Genomic DNA, 23,076 nt, shown 5'->3' with positions numbered 1-23,076 from the left:
TATGTTCCCATCAGCTCCCCCAATTAAATGGATCAAATGAGCAAACACATGGGCCTGCAATGTAAGGCGACTTCAAGTCCCCAGCACCACCTTCCAAATGAATTCAGGAGTTACTGTTGCTTTCTATTGAGACGCCCACCCCTGGGAACAAAGCTGCTTCTGCCTTTGCCAGCCAGATGGCTTTCGGCAAGTCACATCACATCCAAAGTGGCTTCCTCACTTGTACAATGCAGATAGTAACTCCCGTCTCAGGGGCTTGTTTAATGAGATGGTGGGCATCTAGGCCCCTGACACAGGGGGGTGCACAATTAAATGCGCTACTTCCTTCCCCTTCTGCCTAAACTCCCTGGCCCTCCTGGCCTGCACTCTGACCCCTGTGAGACAGGAGACTGTTCGTGTCTCCCTGTCAGACACTCAACGGAGGCCCCCACCTCCTAACACATGCACAACGTGCCACAGCCACACCCCTTCTGAGCCCCGGGTTCAGCACAAGTCCCCAGTCCCTGCCCTGCTCTGGGCCTCTGTTTTACTCCACAAAACACATTTGTACAAAGAGGGGCTGGGATCTAAGTTTCACTGAGGTGTCTTCCGTTTCGCCCCAGGCCCCATCAGCGATCAGCACCACCGTGTGAAGCAAAGAGAGGCAGCCAATAAGGGTCTAAATAAGTTCAAGCTTTATTATGGGTGAAAAGTACCGGCTTGAGGACTCAAGCCTAAAGACCACTTCCCGAGGTTATCTAAGGAGAGAAAGAAAGGGTGCGATGCCAGAGCCTAGGCTGGGGCCAGTGCAGGGCCGGGGCCAGAGCAGGGCCGGGACTCAAGGCCAGTACGCTGCTGGACTCTGTCCCTTGAGTCCCAGACAAGTCTGGGGAGAGTACAGAGGGGACCCAAGACTCTATGACCCAATCTAGGGAGGAGCAGGAACAGGCCCAGGTCAGGTGCACCTCACCCCTATGACAGGAATATAGGTACTGTGGGAAGCGCTCCTGAATCCACCAAGATCAAGAAGGAGGGCTCTTCCCTGGGGACATCCTGTGTCGCAGAGAAGGGGGCACCCAGCTCAATCTACGTCGAACCTGGGAAGGGGCTGACACCCTGGCAAAGAACATTCAGGAACCAGGTGGGGCCGGGATGAGCAGGCGGCGTCAGGGCCTGAGTTCATCCTTCCATTTCTGCAGCTTCTCGTCCAGGGCCTGGAGCGTGGACTCATCCTGCACCAACACAGATCGGTCCCACCCCTCTCCCCGTACCACCAGTGGGCCCCGGGGAGCTTGAGGAGGCCCTCTCTCCCCACCGACCCCGTCCTTTACCTTCACAAAACAGAAGCGGACATAGTGGTCAAAGTGCTTCTGATGTGGCCTGCTGTAGAAGATGGAGACCGGGATGCCCGCCAAGCCCTGGGGAGGAGGAAGCCCATGCCTCAACCCCGCCCCACAGCATGGCAGGCTCTGACTCTGGGCGACAGAGAGCTTCCCACGATGGGCTGAGGCAGGGACAGTTAGCTTCGGGGCAGCACCTCTCAGTGCTGGGTCAAGGTCAGCGGAAAAGAATGGCAGAGCATCGTTGCCAGTCCCTCCCTGTGTACAGAGGGGAGGTGGAGGCTGCCAAGGGGGGCAGCGCCACGTGGCAGGTCAGGGCGTAGCCAGAGAAGAAATCAGCCTTAGGATCAGAGCTCAGAGCTGGATGCGCTCGGGGTTAATGCACCAACTCTGCACCGTACAGACAAGACGGCCGAGGCCCTGAGAGCCCAGGGAGGCCTGCCAGCCCACACAGCATCTTTTGGCAAATTCCAGACACAGATGCACCCCGGTACTAGGGCTGATGGCAGAGGCTGGGCTGGATAGGGGCTCGGCCTCTAAAAGCACCCACAGGGGCCCTGGCCGAGCCCGGCCCACCTTGTTCCTGATCATCCACTTGACGAAGCGTTTGTCGTAGGGCTCATCCACATCACCTGGCAAGTCGGGCATCTTGCTCTCTGGAGGGCAGAAGCCATGCTGAGCCCTGGGCCACCTCCAGCACCCGGCCCCCCTCCGCCCAGCCTGGCCAGTCCTGCTCACTGAAGTCTGAGATGTCTGCGATGAGGAAGTAGCTGCCCTGGGGGACCACGGGCCTCAGGCCCACAGACTGCAGGCTGCGAACCATGTGGTCCCGGGAGCGCCACATGGCTTGGGGAAGCTGCACAAAGTAGCTGCTGGGTTGGCCAAAGTGCAGTTGCTCGTGCTGGAAGCTCTGGGCCACCGCGGCCTGAGGAGGGCGGGTGTGCACACGGGGCGGGGGGGGGGGGGGACGGTTAGTGGCGTGATCGGACCGGGCTCTGTGGCGGCCCCGCCCCCCACGGCAGGGTGCCCTGACTCTCCTCACCTGGCCCTGCGTGGGACAGTGATAGACACTGTTCTGCTGCACGGTGCGCAGGTGCTTCATGAGACTGTCCGGGCCCAGGGCCCAGCCCACCTGGACCGGGAACACGGGGAGGGGGTGAGGCCCTTCAGGGCCTGGCCAGCCCCCTTCTTGATTCCCAGTGCAGCCTCGCCTGCCCCGGATCATGGGGGAAGGAGGTACCCCAACCCTCATCGACTCACCTTCCAGCCAGTGGCACTGAAGCTCTTGCCAGCGCTGCCAATGGTCAGGGTGCGTTCCCACATGCCAGGGAGGCTGGCTGCCCAAGGCCAAAGAGAGTAGCTACTGAGACCGGGGGTGAGGGGCAGGGGAGGGGTGGCGGCCGGGCCCCCAGCACACACTGGGGCTCTCGGCACCCCGGCCCCTGCTATGCACTGAGCTATTTCCAGGGCTCATCTCAGCTCCTGTTCATGACCACCCCGGGAGGCTGTGCCCTTGTGACCTCCTGCTCTCAGAGAGGCAGAGTCACTGCCCCAGGTCACTGCCTAATCACGGGGCCTGCTCGGACTCCCAGACTGGGCTCAGGGCCCTGCCACAAATGTCCACGGGAATGGAGGCCCCCAGGCCGGCATGGCTCACCAATGCTGACATGCTGGTGCCCGTCATAGACCAGCCACTGGTAGACCTCGTCACTGATGCAGATCACGTCATGCTGCTGGCACAGGCTGGCCACCAGCTCCAGTTCTGCCTTGGAGAACACCTGTGGGGACCATCCCCAAGCAGAGAGGTCTGCTCAGAGAGATGAACGGATACCACCGCGTTCGCTGCTAAGGGCTTTTCCATCCCATCCTATTGGATCCCTTGCAACACTGACCCTGGGAGGTCTGCTGCGAGCTAACAGAAAACATACATGTTGGTCTCTGCCCTCCGGTTCCTGGCACAGAGCTCCTAAAACCCTTGTAAATGTCTCAAGTCACAGGGGCACTGGGAGCATCTCTTGTTCTAATGTTCAGTCTTTGACGCCTGACACAGGGGTCCTAAAGCCCAAGTAAATTCCTAAATGAAAAGAGCACGAGAAGTGTTTTTTGTTCTAACGAGGTGACTCTGGGTGGGCACCTGGGTAGCTTGGAATTTCAGCCCCACCTGCATCCTACAGAGAAGGGAGGGGCTGGAAATGAGTTCATAATTAATCATGGGACACCTGGGTGGCTCAGTTCGTTAAGCACCTGCCTTCAGCTCAGGTCATGATCCCAGGGTCAGTTTCCCTGCTCAGTGGGAAGTCAGCTTCTTCCTCTCCCTCTGCCCTTCCCCCGGCTCATGCACACATGCTCTGTCTCTCTCTCTCAAATAAATAAAATCTTTAAAAAATTATAATAATGATGCCTATGTGAGGAAGCCTCCACAAAATCCCAATAGTACAGTGTTTGGAGTGCTTCCAGATTGGTGAACACATCCATATACTGGGAGGGTGACGCAGCTCCTCAGGATCCTCCCAGACCTCGCTCTGTGTATCTCTTCATCTAGCTGTTGTCTCCTTTCTCATTTGTATCCTTTAATAAACTAGTAAACCTAAGTGTTTCCCTGAGTTCTGTGAGCGGTGCCAGCAAATTAATAGAACCCGAGGAGGACGTGGTGGGAACCTCAAATTTATAGCCCGTTGGTCAGAAGCAGAGGTGACAAGCAGGGCTGGCATCTGAAGGGCGGGCAGCCTTGTGGGACTGAGCCCTAACCTATGGGATCTGATGCTACCCCAGCTGGTGTTGCAGAATTGCCGGGTGTGGGGTCCCCCACACCTGGGGTCAGAGTGTCCTAAGTGCAGTGGTCATATGAGGGGAGAGACACCCAGTTGGACAACTGGATTTTCCTGTACATCAGTTCTGTCATGTTCCCATTTTACATATGAGAAGACATTCCAAGAGATGAAGTCACCATTCCCAGGGTCTCCGGGGTCATGGAGGCACCCAGTCTGCTCCACCGGCCAGCACTTATACCTTCCAAGGGGATTCCTGCCCCTGTCCCTGGGACCTTGGGGAGCCTCGGTCCTCAGAGCTCATTACACATTGCCCTCCCATTTCACAGATGAAGAAACTGAGGCCCGACGCAGCAAATCAGTAACATAGCAGGGACTTGAACCCAGTCTGGAGGGGTCCCTGAAAGGAGGTCTCTCAGGTACCTTTCCCAAGGGGTTGTTGGGCGTGTTGAGGATTAGGGCTTTGGTACGAGAGGTAAACTTGCTGGCCAGCTCTGTGGGGTCCAGCCGCCAGTTGCCGGCAGAATCCAGTTCCCCATCCCCGGTAGGGCTCTGTAAGAGGAGGTGGAAGGGGGCAGCAATTAATAAGCTACCTGACATTCAGCTCCAAGGATCTGGCCTGCCTTCATAGGCATCTGTCCCCACCCTCTCTCCTCTGGGACTCTGGATACCCCTCCCCATCCTGGAGCAACCGGCCTCCTTTCCTTCCTTCTTTCCCACCTCCCAGGGGCCAACACAACACACTCCTTGGACCCCTCTGCCCACCCATACCCCAACCAGCATCCTCACCGGCTTCAGGGTCACAAACACAGGGTGACCCCCTGCCATCAATGTCATGGGTTCATAACAGTCAAAAAAGGGCTCTATGATGATGACCTAGCAAAAGGATCAGATTAGCTGGGGTCAGTATCGCCCCTTGCCCCTCATCCCTACCCAGCCCGAGCCTTGCTCACTCACCTCATCTCCTTCATCCACCAGGGCCTGGAAGGCTGTGAACAGGGCCCCATAGGCACCCACAGTCACCAGCACGTTCTTGAGTGGGTCTATCTCCTGTTCCAGCAGCTTCCCAAAGAAACTTGCCAAGATCTTTGTCAGGGGTGGGTAACCCTGCCAGGACAGCAGCGGTCAGTCGCCTGGCTCACCTTGGGCCCACCCTCCTGCTCAGCTGCATTCAGGCAGTTCTAGCACTTTCCAGCAGCAGGCCTGAGGCAAAATGGGCTCCTATATGGTGAGTTCTTTCATTTCCTCCACCAGTGCTGGCCATCAAACCTGTTCCGTGCAGGCCCAAAGTCCAGGGCTAGGATTTGGTGGAGAACCGGACAGAGTGCATGACTTTGTGGAGCACTGTCCACAGATCCAAGTTGGATCTGTACACTTGTTTGCTGAGGACACTTATAAAACACTCGAGGCTAAGCCAAAGGACTGAAACCCCAAGGTCTAGAACTTCACTAAATAATTCACTCAACCAGACTTGACCATGTAAAAATTAAAAATTTCTGTATGGCAAAATATACCAGGAGCAAAGTGAAAAGACAAAACATTGCAAACTAAGAGAAAGAGGTAAGATGTTTAATCTATAAAGAGCTCTTATAAAACAACAAGACAAAGATACAGACCCAAATGAGAAAATGGAGTCGGTCATGAAAGAAGAAGGACTGATGCCCAATAACTGAAGAAAAGCAAATAAAAGCAACAATGAAATATTGCTATAAGAACATATCAATATGGGGCGCCTGGGTGGCTCAGATGGTTAAGCATCTGCCTTTGGCTCAGGTCCATGATCCCGGGGTCCTGGGATCGAGTCCCGCATCGGGCTCCCTGTTCCTTGGGAGCCTGCTTCTCCCTCTGCCTCTCTCTCTCTCTCTCTCTCTCTCTCTCTCTGTCTTTCATGAATAAATAAATAAAATCTTTAAAAAAAAAAGAACATATCAATATTAGGGGCGCCTGGGTGGCTCAGTCGTTGGGCATCTGCCTTCGGCTTGGGTCATGATCCCGGGGTCCTGGGATCGAGCCCCACATCGGGCTCCCTACTCCGCGGGAAGCCTGCTTCTCCCTCTCCCACTCCCCCTGCTTGTGTTTCCTCTCTCGCTGTGTCTCTCTCTGTCAAATAAATAAATAAAATCTTAAAAAAAAAAAAAGAACATACCAATATTAAAAAGATGGATAATGCCCACGGCTGGCAAGAGTATGAGACCAGTGTGTTGATGGGGATGTGAGTAAACCTTTTTGGAAAGCAGTTTGACAACATCCATCACATTTTGAAATGCTTGCACCCTTTGACTCTCTAGTTTTACTTCCAGGGATTTGTCTCAGAGAAACGCTCACACATGTGTACAAAAATATAGATACAGAAATATTCACTGTGCCATTGCTTATAATAGTGACAGAGCCAAACGAGCCCATCAGTGCAGGGCTGGTTCAATAAATTATGGCACAGCTAGGCAAGGGAATACTATGTGGCCCTTAGAAAGAATGAGACTATTCTGACATGGAAAGTCGCCCATGACATGCTGTTTAGTGAAATAAACAAGCAACAGAGCATTATAGTACGAGTCCATTTGTGCTAAAAAAACGCAAATCTCATTATGTGAGTGTGTGTGCGTTTATACAAGCACATTAAAAAGTTAAAAGTTTAAAAGTCTAAACGCTCAGCAAAGTAGCAAACTATTGGTCGTAGTTATCTCTGGATGGTGGAATTGGAGGAAATTCTCCCCAGGTAATTCTGATGCATACCAAAGTTTAAGAACCATTTACTGCTTTACTCAACCAAGGACTGGCAAATACCTACTCTGTGACCTTTACATAAAGAGTTTGGATTTTGAGTCAGATCAGTCAGCAGCTTGTCTTTCGAGACTCAGCTTACGGGTCACCTCCTCCAGGAAGCCTTCTCTGGTCTCCCCAGATTTCATTCCCTTCTTCCTGCTCCCAGAGCACCCCATCCTCCCCTATCACAGTATATCAATAACCTTTGTTCTGCTTTTGTTTTATTTATTTATTTGGTCTGCTTTTCCTACTAGACCCTGAGCTCCCAGCTCATGGTTTTTTTGTCTGTCTTTGCCCAGACCATGAGCTGTCCCGGGCCTGGAACAGAGGAGACACTTGGTGAACACTGAACTATAGTCACACTGACTTCTCTGGACTCTGCTCCAGAACACTGACACCCAAGTGGGCCTGATGCTCAGAAAGGCCTGACCCTTCCTCCCCCAGGGCCTCCGGCGCGGCAGAGAGACTCACAAATGCCCTGGTGTACTGGTTGAGCATGAAGTCACCGCTGAGGGCGAGCTGAAAGGCTTGAACTGCGAAGTCTGGGGGTGGGAAGTCAGGGAAGCCTTGGCCCAAGTTCACGACATCATACTCACTGGCCATTTTGCCAAACTCCACCCTGAGCAACAAATGAAGAGTTGACACCAGTCCGCCCAGACCTGGACTTCCACCTGTTTCCAGGGCAAATAAACTTCCACCTGTTCATCCAGGGCAGGATGAACCATGCACTGGGCTCATTCCAGAAAAACTGGATGGTTAGCATCTGCTCCAGTTGAGATCCTGCTGAGATGGGTCAAAACTGGTCCTCGCTTTGGGATTATGTAGCCCAAGCACTGTGCTAATCCCGCATCCTACTTTTTAAAAGTAGGCTCCATGCCCCCACGTGGAGCCCGGCATGGGACTTGAACTCACAACCCTGAGATCAAGTCCTGAGCTGAGACTGGGAGCCAGACGCTCAACTGACTGAGCCACCCAGGGGCCCCTATCCTACCCATTCTTCAGAAATATTTGTTGAGACTTCCTAAGTGGATTTCACGAACCACAGTTTGAAATGTGTGCTCAATAACCTTCCCATACATATGACGTATGTCCCGTTCCTGAGTCACAATGGGGACAGAGAAGCTGAGGCTGGCGGTGATTTGCCCAAGGACTCCCAGTTAGTTCATGGCCCAGCCAGCCTTTGATTCAACATCGGTTGGAAGCAAAGTTTATGCTCTAGACCATTAGCCTGGACAGACTGGGGCCCCACCAGCCCCGCCATCTGCCATTTCTGGCCCTCAACAACCTTTCTTCTGGCCCTGGCTTGTGGCCACCTCCTCAGGGAAACAGAGAGAGGCTGAGAGGCTGGATGAGGAGCCTGGTGTGTGGTTGCAGGTTGGTTGTGGGCAGAGAAGTCAGCCTTGGCTGTGTTGAATTTGCCTAACAATATTGTTCCATCTAAAATCTGTCATTTTCTCCCCAGAACCCCACAATACCTCTGAAGTTGCTTTGGCTCAGAGAGGCTAGTGACCTGCCCAGAGTCACATAGCAGCTGAGGGTAGAGCTGAGATGCAAAATCAGGTGGCGGATGTTCCATCGTGATTGGAACAGGGGAACCAGGCTCAAGTGCCCTACAGAGACCAGCTGCCCTCTAGGTTGGGTCTCTAAGGTCCCGATCCTCAGGCCACCACTCTGGGGTTAGCAAGAACTTGGGGCCCTTTTGTCCTGACTACCATGGCCTTCATCCCCCGGCAACCCCCCCACCCCGTCCCATACATTCTCCACAGGCCTGCTTCTGCCCTGCCCCGCCTTTGCATGAGACTTGGCCTCTCTTGGCCTCAATCTCCCCTTCTGCATAATGGGGGTGTTGGGTTCAAGAGTCTGCCAGGTCTGTGAGTCAGGAAAGAGTCTTGCTGCCTCTCCCAGCCTGCCTCCTTGTCATTTCCTCCCTTGGAGTTGGACTCTTACCTTACCTGCAAAGGCCCACGAGGCGAACCAGCCTCTGTCACACACAGGATGGAACGTGGTACAACCCAGGGGGCAGCTGGATGCTAGAGGAGTGGGGCTGGGGCTAGAGGAGTTTTGGGCCTGGCTCCTCTGTCCCAAACACCATGGAGCATCAGGCGGAAGATCTTTGCAAAGCACAAAGTGCTGTACACGAGGGGGGTTTGAAAAAAAAATGGGGGGGGGGTGCGCCCGGGTGGCTCAGTTGGTTGAGCGTCCAACTGTTGATTTTGGCTCAGGTCCTGCTCTCCCAGTCGTGAGATCGAGCCCTGCGTCGTGCTCCTTGCTGGAAATGAAGCCTGCCTAGGATTCTCTCTCCCTCTCCCTCTGCCCCTCCCCCCATCTCCCAACCCTCCCATGTGACCACGCCTGCTCGCTCTCTCTAAAAAAGAAAAAGAAAAAAAAATGGGTCTCATGTTTTGTAAAAACAACAGCCAACAACTTTTTTTTTTGAAAGTACAGGGATGGGGGCGCCTGGGTGGCTCAGTTGGTTAAGCGGCTGCCTTCGGCTCAGGTCGTGATCCTGGAGTCCCGGGATCGAGTCCCACGTCGGGCTCCCTGCTCAGCAGGGAGTCTGCTTCTCCCTCTGACCCTCTTCCCTCTCGTGCTCTCTATCTCTCATTCTCTCTCTCTCAAATAAATAAATAAAATCTTTAAAAAAAAAAAAAGAAAGAAAGTACAGGGATGTTGGGGCGCCTGGCTGGCTCAGTGGGTAGAGCATGTGACTCTTAACTTCTGAGTTTGAGCCTCTGTGCTGCTGGCCAAAGGTGGTGGGGAGGGATCAGGAAAAATCCCTACATTTCTCTTACACACCTTCCCACTGCATCCGTTGTGTTAGCAGTAACAATGGGCACATGCTTCTTTCATATTTAGAACAAGTCAACAGAGAAAAGAAATTAACCTCAGCAAATTCCAGTGCAGAGCTGCCTGTATTTTACCTTATCTTACTTAGTGTATTTTACTCTGCACTAAGTGGGAAATAAAATAATCCCTGGAAAGCGCCGAGCCTGGTGCCTGGGTAAGAGCAGGTGAGTCTCCCCCCTTACCCCCGGCGCCACAGCCAAGCGGGGTGAAGCTGAGATTCGAAACCAGGCCTGCTGCTCCCGGTCTCACGTCTCCCAGGCCGTGGCTGCAAATCTCACAGTCCGGGGCACGGCGGCCGTCCTCGGTACCGGCCGGTTACTGCAAACCCAGACACCTCCAGCCCTGTCCCGCCCTCACGCCCGAGGGGACACCCACATGCTTCCCCAGCCCTGCCGAGCTCACCATGGGTTGTGGTCAATCCCGTCCAGCCTGCGAGCCGGGAGCCGCTTGGCCATGGCGAACTGGAAACCAAGCAAGCAGGTCAGAGTGCTGCAGATGGGGCTTTTACCTGACCCCAGCCCCCGCCCCCTAGTGGGAGGGGTGCAGATCCGCACTCTCCGAGCGCAGGACGGGCTCCAGCCCGCCTCCGGCCTGGCCCCGCCCCATTCCGGCCGCCGCACTTGCCCCACCCACCAGCCGGGCTCCAAGTGTGGGTGGACTCAGACCAGATACTGACCAGTTAGGCAGGACTGAGGAGGAAGAGGGGCGGGGGCGGGGGCGGGGGCGGGGGCGGGGGCGGGGGCGGGGGCGGGGGGCAGAGGGAGGGAGACGAGAGCTTGCCAACATGACGGCAGCGGCTCCCCTTTAGGATGGTCTTGCTAAACTCAGCACAGTCTGGCTGGTCCCATTTTATAGACGAGAAAAATCGCGTTTTTTTAAAAATAATTTTTTTAAAGTAAACGTTACGCCCCACCTGGGGCTCCAGCTCACGACCCTGAGATGAAGAGTCGTATGGTCTACCTACTGAACCAGCCAGGTACCCAAGAAGAATAATATCTATTTTAGAAGAATATCTATCAATGGATATGCCGACATCAATAAAACAGGCTACAAAACAGTATGTTTTGTAAAGTAAAAGTAAAAAGTATGAGTATGTTTTGTAAAAAATATACCCTACTATATATTTGTATACACGTACATTTTTCTATAACCATATATGAGTGGACGGAAAAAAAAGTTTGGAAGGGAAATACATCAAAATGTTAACAAAGGTTCTCTCTGAGTGGTGGAATTATAGGTGATTTAATTTCATGTGTGTGCTTTTCTTTTTCTTTCTTTCTTTCTCTCTTTCTTAAGTTTATGTATTTAAGTAATCTTTACACCCAACGTAGGGCTCAAACTCATAACCCTGAGATCAAGAGTTGCATGCTCTTCCAACTGAGCCAGCCAGGTGCCCCATGTGTATGCTTTTCTATGGTTCCAATTTTTTTGTATGGAGATCACACCATATTGGATTGATTCTGATATGGGCATTTTTTTTTTTTGGCCTTGCATGTTCTCTGAATTCAAATGTTTCTCAGAATCTCTAGCATGTCTAATTGGCATTTCCCGCCCCGCTTTACTAGTCCATACAATAACAGTGTATCTTACACTGATGGTATCATGGTTTCAATGCTATAAGGAATTATTTTTGAATTGGGGATGCATCATATTTAAAAAAATAGAGGGGCGCCTGGCTGGCTTAATCAGTAGAACATGTAACTCTTGATCTCGGGGTTGTGAGTTCAAGCCCCATGTTGGGTGTAGAGATGACTTAAAAATAAAATCTTAAAAAAATGAAGATGAAGGTCGGGGAGATGGGGGATGCAAGTTGGAGCAAGGGAAGTTTGAGAAGGTTGGGGTGGGGCAAGGGGTAGGGGGTACAGAGGCATAGAGAGAGAGAGAGAGAGAACAAAGGAGGTGAATGAGAATAGGAAGGAGGTAAATATGATGGGACCACAGAAACTTGGGGGAACTCAAAGGTGTCACCTTCAAGTATGTCACACAGTGATTGCATAAGTGAGGAAACAGTGCCTGTTCTTGGCCTTATGTATAATGTATTCCTCAGCCAATGTCTATTGAGCACCTACTGTGTACTGAACACTGGGCTGGGCTTAGGGGATGATGGGGAGGTAGCACAGCACCATGCAGACCATTCAGATGCAGAGCTACAAGTCCTCCTTAGAGGAAAGGCAAGGCAAGGCAAGGCAAAGGTCCCCTCCAGGCTACAGTCAGGGAAGGCAACCTGAAAGAAGAGCGTCATGCACAGCTTTGAAGCCAGGACCATGCCAGATCACAGGGGCCCTGGATTGGGCAGCAAAACACATGGGGCTAGAGCACTTACAGTCTGGTGCAAGCACCGAGCGAGAGAAGTTCCAGCCTTCTTTCTCTGGAAGACCCCAGCCAGGTGCAAATGGATGGCCGTCACATTCCTGAACATGCCTCCCAGAGCCTTGGGACACTGGTGACTTCTCCTCCAGGGCAGAGGAGAGGGAGGAGAACGTTCTGGCCAAAAAATGGCTCCGAGGCCAGGGCGTGGGTCCCCCACACACAGCTCTAACAACAACAACAACAACAGCAACAGTAAGAGCTAATATTTATTGACTGGTCACTCTGTGCCAGGCATGGCAACAAGTGCTTTCTTGCATGATTATCCCTCACACCTATAGCCCCCTGAACCGCAGCAATCAGAGTGACCCTTTCAAAATGTAAATTACCTCTAAGGGCTGGGGGTGGGGGAGGTCCAGGTAAAGATCATGAATGACCCCTAACATCACAGGGAGAGTCAACCCTACATTATGTTCTGACTCCGGAAACACACACACCTCCTGCTAATTATTCCTGTGCTAAAACCAAATCTGAATCAGACCATGCCACTGGATTACTAAAACACAAGGGACAGAAGAATGTGTTAGATGACACCATGGAGAGGTGATCCACAAATGACCCTGTTTCTTCAACAAATAAAGTAAAAGGGAAAAAAGGTCCAGGGCATGGTAGATTAAAAGAGAATTAAAAGACATACATTTAAAAAATGAATGCCCCGGGGTGCCTGGGTGGCTCAGTCGTTAAGCATCTGCCTTCGGCTCAGGTCATGATCCCGGGGTCCTGGGATCGAGTCCCGCATCAGGCTCCCCGCTCCACGGGAAGCCTGCTTCTCCCTCTCCCACTCCCCCTGCTTGTGTTCCCTCTCTCTCTGTGTCTCTCTTTGTCAAATAAATAAAATCTTAAAAAAAAAAAAAAAAAGAATGAATTTGTACCCCTACCTCACAACATACACAAAACTAACTCAAAGTGGATCATGGACCTAAATACAAGACCCAAAAATATAAAACTCCCGGAAGAAAACTGGAAGTCTATCTTTGTGATCTTGAATTAGAAGACAGTTTCTTAGGTATGACACCAAAAGTGCAGGCAACAAAAGAAAAGAACAGATAATATGGCTTTCACCAAAATTAAAAACTTTTGTGCCTCGAAGAACACCGTCAAGAAAGTGAAAAGATAAAAGTAGGGGGGTAAGTATTTGTGAATCATAAATCTGAATTTCTCCAAGGAAGATACATAAATGGTTAATAGGCCCATGAAAAGATGCTCAACATCCTTAGTCACTGGGCAAATACTACTTCACACCTACTAGAATGGTTACAACAAATATCAGGGATAATTACAAGTGTTTCAAGGATACAGAAAGTTTATCAGCTAGAAACTTACATGGCAAAACAAATTCTCTTTATTTTCATTTCTTAGAGGTTTTATTGATTGATTGATTGATTTATTTGAGAGAGGGAGAGAGAACGTGAGTGGGGAGGGACATCCCTAGATCAACAAAATGTAGTAAATCCATGTGATAGGATATCATTCGGCAATAAAAGGGGATGAGGTTCTGACACCTGCTACAAAACGGATGAAGCTTGACAACGTTGTGCTAAGTAAAAGAAGCCAGTCGCAAAAGACCACACATTACACGATTCCATTTATACAAAACAGGCAAAGCGCTAGAGATAGTAAATCGGTGATTGCCTTGGGCTAGGGGTGGGAGTCTGGGGGCAGAAATGGGGACTGACTGCTACGTTACTGGCTATCTTTTTGGTGTAATGAAAATGTTCTAAAATTAGATTGTGGTGTGGCCATACTAAAAACCAGTGAACAGTACACTTGGAATGGTTGAGTTAGACGGTACGTGCTTAGCATTATATTTCAATAAAACGGTTTTTAAAAACCACCAAGGTTTAGGGGCACCTGGCTGGCTCAGTCGGTGGAATGTGCAACTCTTGATCTCTAGGTCGTGAGTTTGAGCCCCACACTGGGTGTAGAGATTACTTAAAAATAAAAAAATCTTTAGGGGCGCCTGCGTGGCTCAGTTGGTTAGGTGTCTGACTTTTTTTTTTTTTTTAAGATTTTATTTATTCATTTGAGAGAGAAAGAGAGACAGGGGCAGAGGCAGAGGGAGACGGAGAAGCAGACTCCCAGGGAGCTAGAAGCCCGACATAGGGCTCAATCCCAGAACCAGGAGACCATGACCCAAGCCAAAGGCAGACACCCAACCATCTGAGCCACCCAGGTGCCCCCTCCCCTTTTTTTATGTGTCTGACTCTTGATCTCAGCTCAGGTTTCAATCTCAGGGTCTTTTTTTTTTTTTAAGATTTTATTTATTTATTTGACAGACAGAGATACAGCGAGAGAGGGAACACCAGCAGGGGGAGTGGGAGAGGGAGAAGCAGGCTTCCCACCGAGCAGGGAGCCCAATGTAGGGCTCGATCCCAGGACCCCGGGATCATGACCTGAGCCGAAGGCAGACGCTTAACGACTGAGCCACCCAGGCGCCCCCAATCTCAGGGTCTTGAGTTCAAGCCCAGCACGGAGCCTACTTAAAGAAATAATAATAATAAATAAATTAAATAAATAAATGACCTTAAAAAATTAAAATTAAATAAAAATCACCAAGGTTAAAAAAAAAAGGCGGTACCATTGCGGAGGCCACAATAATGTGTCTCTCTGACTGGCAGGAGCCTAACTGACTGAGGAGACAGCCGTGCTCAGAAATACATCCCAGGTCCTTAGCACTAAGGCCGGGCTTCCATGTGCTTCCCTGGCTGCCCCGGCCAGTGTCTGAAAGACAGGGAGGTCAGCTGTCGCTGGGAGATAGGGCACTCCCGAGGACTCCCACTGGTTTTGCTGAAATTTTCTTTCTTTAAAATTTTTATTTATTTTTTTTAAAAGATTTTCTTTATTTATTCATGAGAGACAGAGAGAAAGGGAGGCTTTTCTAAGAATTGCACTGCCGTCTGAGACTTTTCCTTCCAGCCTTCCTTTCTTCCCTCTCTCCTCCAGGGGGTTAGACCACAGCACTGAAAAAGAGGTGAGGGTTTGGGGGTCTGGGGCGGTGCTGCCAAAGAGACCCAGTAAGCAAATGCAACATATGACCCCTTGGATTGGAGACAAGAACAGTGAAATGGTATCCTAAAGGGTATCTGTGGCACAGCTGGAGAAATCTGAATATGGCTTGTCCATCAGAGGGCATGATGGAATCACTGGTCAATTTCTCTGAGGGTGATAATGAGGGGTGTTTATGTGGGGGGATGGCATTCTTAGGAAGCACATGAAGCATTTAGGAGTGAAGAGTCAGGATGTCTGCAGTTTGCTTTCAAAAGATTCAGCAAAGACATTTATATACAAGGGCAGGGCAGAGTGAGGCGGTTGCAAATGCGGTGGATGTGAGCGAGGGCTGAATCTGGGGGCTAGGCAGACGTGTGGCCACTGCACGGTTCTTTTACCTTTTCTGTAGGTCCGACTTTGTCAAAACAGAAAGCTGAGAGGCAAAGGAGACAACTGAATGCAATGCATGGGAATCTGGGATTGTGATTCCAAAAAAACGGCTATAAATGGTGCCCCCCTCCCATCCTGGGCGCCCCGAGGGGCAAGCACTCAACAAAAACCCACCAAGCTGCTTATTCCTTATCAATCTCTTAGGAAAGTATGGAAAATTTGGTAACTGATTGAGCAAGCAGGGTTACAGGAGAGGGAAGAACGAGCTGAACTGGACCTCTTTGACCCGAGGATGTGGGGCTCAGAGCCAGAGAGAGAGAGAGAGAGAGAGAGAGAGAGAGAGAGAGAGAGAGAGAGCGCATGCACACCCTGGAGGTTGCATGTGAAGAAAACCCACCTCTACCCCCAGGGCGAACCAGAGAGAAAGAGGCTGCTTGGTTTTGAGCTAGGCACCCCAGGTTCCCCAGGTAATGGCGCTCTAGCCTCCCTGGGACTCCCCTCCCCCAAGCTTGACTACTTAGGACTTGTTAGTTCTCATTTCAGGTTTGAATCTATGCCAGGCAGGAAAGGTTGGGTGGAGCACAGCATCCTTAGCCACTGTGTCTCAAGGGTGGTCCTCGGGGGGCGGGCTGTGGGCCCCGGGGTGGGAATGTCCCTGAGCAAAGCTGCATTAGACTTGTAAATATCTAGACATCCACTGTGTGGGCTCCACTGAGGGTCCCCAAATGTTAGGAGTGAATCTGAGGGACAAATGTGAACACTGCGTATTGTATGATATGAAGAAATCAGTAATTTATTAGCTGTGCTAATGGTATTGGAGATTTCTTTCTTTCCTTTTAACCGTCCTTCTATTTTAGAGATGTCTCTTGAAGTATTGACGACATAATATCTGGGATTTGCTTCAAAATAATCCAAAACGATCCAGATGGTGGAAGTAGGAAGCGGGTAGGGGAATAGAAGTAAGCCAGGCCATGGGTGGAGACTGGGGGGGTTAGTATAGTCTACGCTCTACTTTTGTATATATTTCGAATGTTCCACATGCCTGAGGTGGAAATAACAGCCACAACATGGAAGGAGCCTGGGCCCCTGATGGTCGTGGAACCATCAGTTATCTCTGGACTTAGTGGGGAGGAGGAGATGGATCTTGGATCTTGTTCAAGCTGCTGTTATTTTGGTTTCTCTTTCATTAACAGGAAATTAGGCCTAACGGCTAAACCCTGTCCATGCCCTCAGCCCCAAACCACCAGGAGCACAGCCGTGATGGAGAAGTTGCAGTGAGGGAACGTGGACGCCAGGGCGCTCTGGGGTCTCAGTGAGAGGCTCTTCGAACTTATTATGGGATTTGGACTTTGGTGGAGTGATTTGGGGGAGGGTCCAGGGACGCTAGATTGGTGCTTTCAGAAGCAGGGATCACTTTATGGTTGGATATCACAGTGATCTTTTTTTTTTTAAGGTTTTATTTATTAATTTATTTGAGAGAGTGCGCGCGTGCATGACCGGGGGGGAGGGGCAGAGGGAGAGGGACAAACCGACTTCCCGCTGAGTGCAGAGCCCAAAGGCGGGGCTCAATCTCAGGACCCTGCAGATCATGACCTGAGCCGAAATCAAGAGTCAGACGCCTAACCGACTGAGCCACCCAGGCGCCCCACAGTAATCATATTTATAGGGACGCAGACTCAAGTGAGGCTGGCTAGACTTGGTGGAAAAGCAGCCACCCTGTGCACCAAGAGAGGGGGGCGCTGGGTTTCCTGTGGCTTCGACAATGTTCACGTCCATCTGTGTTCAGACGTGATTGCAGAGTGTTGTTTTCTTCTTCTGGATTTATTATGGTCACGGTGTGGCCTTGTCTGATATTGATGTTCTGTGCAACTGTTCACGTTCAACACAACTCAGGTCCTATCTGTGGGTGCCAGGCCAGCTCCTGGATGCCAGAGGCTGCTTTTCTCTTCCTAAATCCTCATATTAAGAATAAAATCCAAAGTCTTTAGCATATACTAGAAGGCTCTGTGAAATCAGATGTAAGGCCACCTGTCCCAGGTCATTTCCTGCCACTGTCCCTTTCGCTTGCTGCCCCCCCCAGCCACACTCTCCATTCCTGTCTGCCCGTTACTTGTGGCCCTATATCCACTCTCCTTCTAGAGCAGCGTCAGCAAACTTTTTCTTTAGGGGGCCAGAGTATATACTGCGAGCTTTGCAGGGCCTACAGTGTCTGTCACAGCTCCTCAGCTGTACCGTTGCAGGGGGGAGCCTGCTTCTCCCTCTCCCTCTGTCCTACCCCCCCTGTTTGTGCTTCCTCTCACTCTCTCTCTCTCAAAAAACAAAACAAAACAAAACAAAAATAAAAACCCCCACCTTAAACAGCAAAAAGATAACGCTATTATTGACACAACCTGGTGGCAGACCAGGGTTGGACTGTGGGCCCTCCTAGCCTCTTGAATTCTCAGATGTGTCCATACTGAGCCTCCAGCAATTTGTCTATTATGTTTAGGTTACATCCCCCTGAACTGGTCCCCGTGGAGGTTTCTGCTCCGCTAAGTCATGATTCTCTGTATCTACTGGTTTGTCTCTCTAATATTGGGGGCAATGGTTTGACCCATGATGTCCCTTCTCAAATGGGTCTAAGAAGAGGTGTTAATTTTTCAGTTTGTTCAGCTTTCTGCTTGTGAGGATGGAAGGATGACTTCCAAGCTCCTTACGCACAGGACTGGAAACCGGAAGTCCAGTGTAACCTTCCTGTTCACAGAATTTTGTCACTACCAATAGAATGCTCTAACTTCATTATGAAGGAGAAATTAAGGAAAATAATTTATAACGCAATAGTCAGGCTTGCCCACCCTAGAAGACTCTGGAAGTAGACAGCTGCTCGCACCTGCTTATAAGAAGTAAATTCAGCCTGACCAAGGCAGCTACTAGTCCCTTCTAAACCCTGACGCAAGCCAGCCTCTTCCCCCAGGGTCTTCCAAAGCGTCTCAGAGCACTGACAATCAGCCATCTGTCCAAAGGTGGGGCACTTCGTCCTTATGTTCTTCAATTATCAGCTTCTCCAGAGCAACTTCTGGGGCCAGGCCCTGGCATAGGACTGAGACTACAGTAGGGACCATGAGCTGTTGGTCTCAGGTAGGGGTGGGGGTGGGGGGCGGAGAAGAGATGCCCCCAAGCACTCCTTCATCCAGCAAGTATTTCCTGACAAGTACAAAGACAGGTGTTATGGTTTGAGCTGTGTCCTCCAAAAGTGTACGTTGAAGACCCCCAGCACCTGTGAATGGAAACCTAGGGTCTTTGTAGATGTAATCCATGTAGGATGAGGTCATACTGGATAGAGTGGACCTCAATCCAGTATGACTGGTGTCCTTTGAGGAAGGGAGAAGAGACACACACAGGCGAAAGGCCATGTGAAGACAGAGGCAGAGACTGGGGGCGGGTAGGCATCTACAAGCCAAGGAGCTCCATGGATTGTTCGTTGGCAACACCACAAGCTAAGAGAAAAGCACGGGACAGATTCCCCTCTAGAGCCTTCAGAGAAAGCATGACCCTGCTGACACCTTGATTTGGGACGTTTATTCTCCAGAATGGTGAAAGAAAAACTTCCTGTTGTGTAAAACCACCCACCTTGGGGTACTTTGTGCCGGCAGCTCCTGGAAATGAACGCAATGGGACACCAGAGGGCGCTCTGGGCACCTGCCCAGGGACCTGGGAGTTTGGGAGGGCTCCCTGGAGGATGTGGCATTGGCGCAGGGTCCCAAAGCAGGGAAAGTGTGCCTGGCAGCGAGGAAGGTGCAAAGGCCCGGGAGTGGAAGAGGGCTGGGAGATGCCAGGAGCTGAAAAGTCAGTCTGGCCAGAGTTTACGCTCTAGTTTCTCAGAACTGAGTCACTTCCCAGGGGAACCCTGCAGGAAGTACTTACTCCCTGATGGCTGTAGCTAAGAACCAGAGCTTGGAACAACAGAGGGTAGTGTTATTTCTATCTGAGGAAGGACATTCCACGGAGGGACATTCCACAGTGTGTCACATCGAGGGGAAGGCGTCAGTGTGCCTCAGCCTCACTCAGCTGGGGACATGAAGTCCATGGCCAGGTCTGAGTCCAGTGCTGGTCACAGGAGGCACCTTGTGCCTGCTGCATGTTCTAGGGGGACCAACTGTCCTGCGTGCCCAGGATTGAGGGGTTTCTTGGGACTGGGACCATCCTGGGCAAATGGAGATGGTTGGTTTCCACGGATTGGCCGAATGCAGGGATGGCTGCCCCTGTTCTGGGACCGATGTCCTGCTGACTCCTCCAGAGGGACCCTCTTCTGTCTCCTGACCAAAATCTATGGATGTCCAGCAGGCTGATCCTCTCTCTGACACCCTCACCCACATCATTCCACGTCTATGAATTCTGTCCTTTCTCCTAAAGTGACTGTACCTCTTCTACCCTAAATTACACCTTTATCATCTCACTGGATTACAGTGGTGGGAATAATATTAATGCAATCAGCAGTCAGCTCTAATCTCCTGAGTGCTTACTTTGTACCAGGCACCGCTCTGAGGACCATATAGCATCGAACCCTTTTAACAGCCTGGAAAGCAAGTGCTTTCCTCACCTCCATTAACAGGCAAAGATACTGGCAATAATGATAAAATAACAACTAACACTCATAGTGAACTCCTGGAGGTCAGAGGAGGGTCTGCATCACCCAGTAGCCAGCACAGGTTATAAGGTCACACTCAGAAGGGAAAAGATCCCGGCTCATGACCCTCCCCTTTCCTCCGCCACAATCTCAGCCCTTCACCCACTCTGGGCACTGCGTGCTCTGGGGAGAAGTGGTGCCTTGGGGTAACCAGCTCCACAGAGGGCAAAGAGAGCCCATGCTGGATGAGACTGTGTTTAACTAGTCTCACTGTCTTGGGGTTGGAGCTGGAAACCAGGAGCTGGCTTCCACTGCAGGAGACTGCCCAGGCAGGGGGTGGCTGGTGTGTGCGCCAGGGCGAGTCTTGGGGCATGGAAGTAAGCACCACACTGTTCCATCTGCGGGGCAGCTCTGTCTTACTACTGCCAAGCTCTGTGCCTGCCAAGCAAGGACTGGGCCCTGAATAGTCCCCTGGGGAGAGGATTAGAACACAGACCTTGGTATCACTCAGACCTCAGCTGTGTGGGTCGAGGCAAGTCACTTCACCTCTCTCAATGTCAGTTTTCCTAAGGATAAAATAAATACAAGTAAGATAACTCAGGGACTCCTGCCTGGCTCAGTCAGAAGAGCATGTAACTCTTGGTCTTGGGGTTGTGAGTTTGAGTCCCACATGAGGTGTAGCGATTACTTAAATAAATAAAAAACTATTAAAAAAAAAAACAAGATAATTTATGGAAAACACGTCCGTTAGTGCCTGGCACATAAAAGGTGTCCAGTAAATGATAGATGTTCATAACAGAATGGGCACTTTATGAATACTATTGAATCACTGTAATATGACACGTGGGGCTGGATGTGTGTGAATTCACTCATGTTTGGCAGGGCAGACTTCTCTATGAGGCTTCCTCTGCAGGCATGATGCTGAGGACCCACAATACTTTGAGGATCCCATGAAAATGTTTTAATTTTGGGCACCTGGGTGGCTCAGTTGGTTGAGTGACTGCCTTCGGCTCAGGTCATGATCCTGCGCATCGGGCTCCCTGCTCAGCGGGGAGTCTGTTTCTCCCTCTGACCCTCTTCCCTCTCGTGCTCTCTATCTCTCTCATTCTCTCTCTCTCAAATAAATAAATAAAATAAAATAAAGAAAATGTTTTAATTTTAATTTACTTTAAAATAAGGGGAAAAAAGGGGAATGTAATAATGATGAATATATAATAATGAATCCAGCCTGCATGACATTCATTCTTTATAACACATGGTTGTAAAATGTAATTTCTATTGGCCACCTGGGTGGCTCAGCCTGACTTGATTTTGACTCAGGTCGTGATCTCAAGGTCGTGAGATCTAGCCCGGCGTTGGGCTCTGCGCTGAGCATGGAGCCTGCTTAAGATTCTCTCTTTCCCTCTGCCTCTCACCCCCAAATATATAATTTTGACTTTTTTTTTAATGGAGAAAGGGGCTCATGAAAGTATAATGTGACCTTGAACATAGGTAAATTGTGTGTGGTTATGATATCGTGTAAATATGAGCAGTTGCATGAGCATGTGCACACATCTCTGTGAGCATGCAGGTGTAGTGGGAGCAGTTTCCATAAATCGGAAGGGGAGGAAGAAGCCATTGGGGGTCCGAGCTGAGGCCAGGAAGGGCACAGGTGGCCCTGCGGGTTGCTTTCATCCAGGAACACCAGCAGGTGTCAAGGTGGAGCCCTCCAGAAGAAAGGGGCTTGGGGGGTTGTTGTTCCGGATGCTGCCAGCAGGGGGCACGCGGAACCATCTCTGTCTAGACTTCCAGCTAGCTGGCCCTGGAAGCCCACACATTTGGGCACAGGGCGACCCTTGCGTGGCAAGAGGGGACTGTGGCTTTACTTCATAGAGGAGGCCCACAGCTGGGAGGGTGCTGGTCCGGGCCTACCGTGAGGTGGGACTGCTGGCCTTCCAGACCAGAGTCCTCCCACTGCCTGGGCTGACCCAGGGACCTCCACAGACACCCCTTTGACAAGACCTGGGGGCTCCTCAGGCTGCCTTTCCCAAGCCAAACCCACCTCCAATTCCCCTTGCCTCTCCCTCAACTTCTGGGAAGCAGGTCTTCCCTGGCCAATTGCACTATATAGCCTTGAGGTGTGTCCTAAGGGTAATGACAGTGGCCTTTTAATGACTTCATACTTTCTCTGTGCCCAGCAGCCTGCCAGCACCATACAGGTTCTATCACTTTAAAAAAAACCTACGAGAAAGGCTCCATCAAGAAGCTAAGTCACACACCCAAAGCCACAGTTAGCAAGTAGCAGAGCTGGAATTTAAACTCGGGATTCTGGGGCAGCCCGGTAGGGACCCCTCACTCTTGAGAGCTTTTTCTGTATCTTCACTTAATAAACTTCTATCGCTTTACTCACAAATAAATAAATAAATAAACTCAAGACTCTGAGAGGCGCCCGGGTGGCTCAGTCAGTCCGGCATCTGCCTTTGGCTCAGGTCATGATCCCAGGGTCCTGGGATCGAGAGCCCTGCATTGGGCTCCCTGCTCCGCAGGGAGTCTGCCTCTCCCTCTGCCTGCCATTCCCCCCGCTTGTGTGCATGTGCACACTATCTCTCTCTCTCTAATAAATAAAATCTTAAAAAAAACCCTCATGACTGATTTCTCAAAGCCCATACTTATTGCCATGTGGGACAAGGGGAGGGTCTGAGCAGTGACATGATGGCCCCTTGGGTCAGATTCCTACTTCCGGAAAGAAGCACAGACAGGGGTGGGGCGCCTGGGTGGCTCAGTTGGTTAAGTGTTTGCCTTCAGCTCAGATCATGATCCCAGGGTGCTGGGATCCAGCCGAGCCCCATGTCAGGCTCCCTGCTCAGTGGGGAGTCTGCTTCTCACTCTTCTCCTCCCTCTGACCCTCCCCACCCCACCATGTTCTCTCTCTGTCTCAAATAAATAAAATAAAATCTTAAAAAAAAAGGGGGGGGGGCGCCTGGGTGGCTCAGTCGTTGAGCGTCTGCCTTCGGCTCAGGTCATGATCCCGGAGTCCCGCGATCGAGCC

General features: G+C 50.9%; 1 protein-coding gene across 5 annotated transcripts in view; it reads right to left on the bottom strand.

Moving 5' to 3' along the window:
- Nucleotides 1-652: 652 nt before the first annotated feature.
- The window catches only part of KYAT1 (kynurenine aminotransferase 1), a 33,550-nt gene continuing 11,126 nt past the window's right edge, over nucleotides 653-23,076 (bottom strand). Inside the window, exons 1-14 of one of the 5 annotated variants that reach the window (XR_003523627.1) lie at nucleotides 12,021-12,232; nucleotides 10,100-10,158; nucleotides 7,322-7,469; nucleotides 5,045-5,194; nucleotides 4,877-4,963; nucleotides 4,511-4,639; nucleotides 2,977-3,097; nucleotides 2,580-2,656; nucleotides 2,362-2,451; nucleotides 2,058-2,244; nucleotides 1,896-1,975; nucleotides 1,311-1,397; nucleotides 1,077-1,211; nucleotides 653-737 (exon numbers count right to left, since the gene is read on the bottom strand). Coding sequence is in view for 4 of the 5 variants with exons in the window: in XM_027615037.2 (XP_027470838.1) it covers nucleotides 1,146-1,211; nucleotides 1,311-1,397; nucleotides 1,896-1,975; nucleotides 2,058-2,244; nucleotides 2,362-2,451; nucleotides 2,580-2,656; nucleotides 2,977-3,097; nucleotides 4,511-4,639; nucleotides 4,877-4,963; nucleotides 5,045-5,194; nucleotides 7,322-7,469; nucleotides 10,100-10,158; nucleotides 12,021-12,116 (1,377 nt within the window). In the remaining variant the exon portion in view is untranslated. Of the gene's footprint in view, nucleotides 1,212-1,310; nucleotides 1,398-1,895; nucleotides 1,976-2,057; nucleotides 2,245-2,361; nucleotides 2,452-2,579; nucleotides 2,657-2,976; nucleotides 3,098-4,510; nucleotides 4,640-4,876; nucleotides 4,964-5,044; nucleotides 5,195-7,321; nucleotides 7,470-10,099; nucleotides 10,159-12,020; nucleotides 12,233-23,076 lie in introns of those variants that run through there. The other 4 variants (XM_027615037.2, XM_027615035.1, XM_027615038.1 and 1 more) reach the window with 4 other exon arrangements.

This window comes from Zalophus californianus, chromosome 13, assembly GCF_009762305.2.
Source record: "Zalophus californianus isolate mZalCal1 chromosome 13, mZalCal1.pri.v2, whole genome shotgun sequence".
Classification (NCBI taxonomy): Eukaryota; Metazoa; Chordata; class Mammalia; order Carnivora; family Otariidae; genus Zalophus; species Zalophus californianus.
The sequence above is the reverse complement of the archived record's forward strand: the minus strand, read 5'-3'. Positions and strand labels throughout refer to the sequence as shown.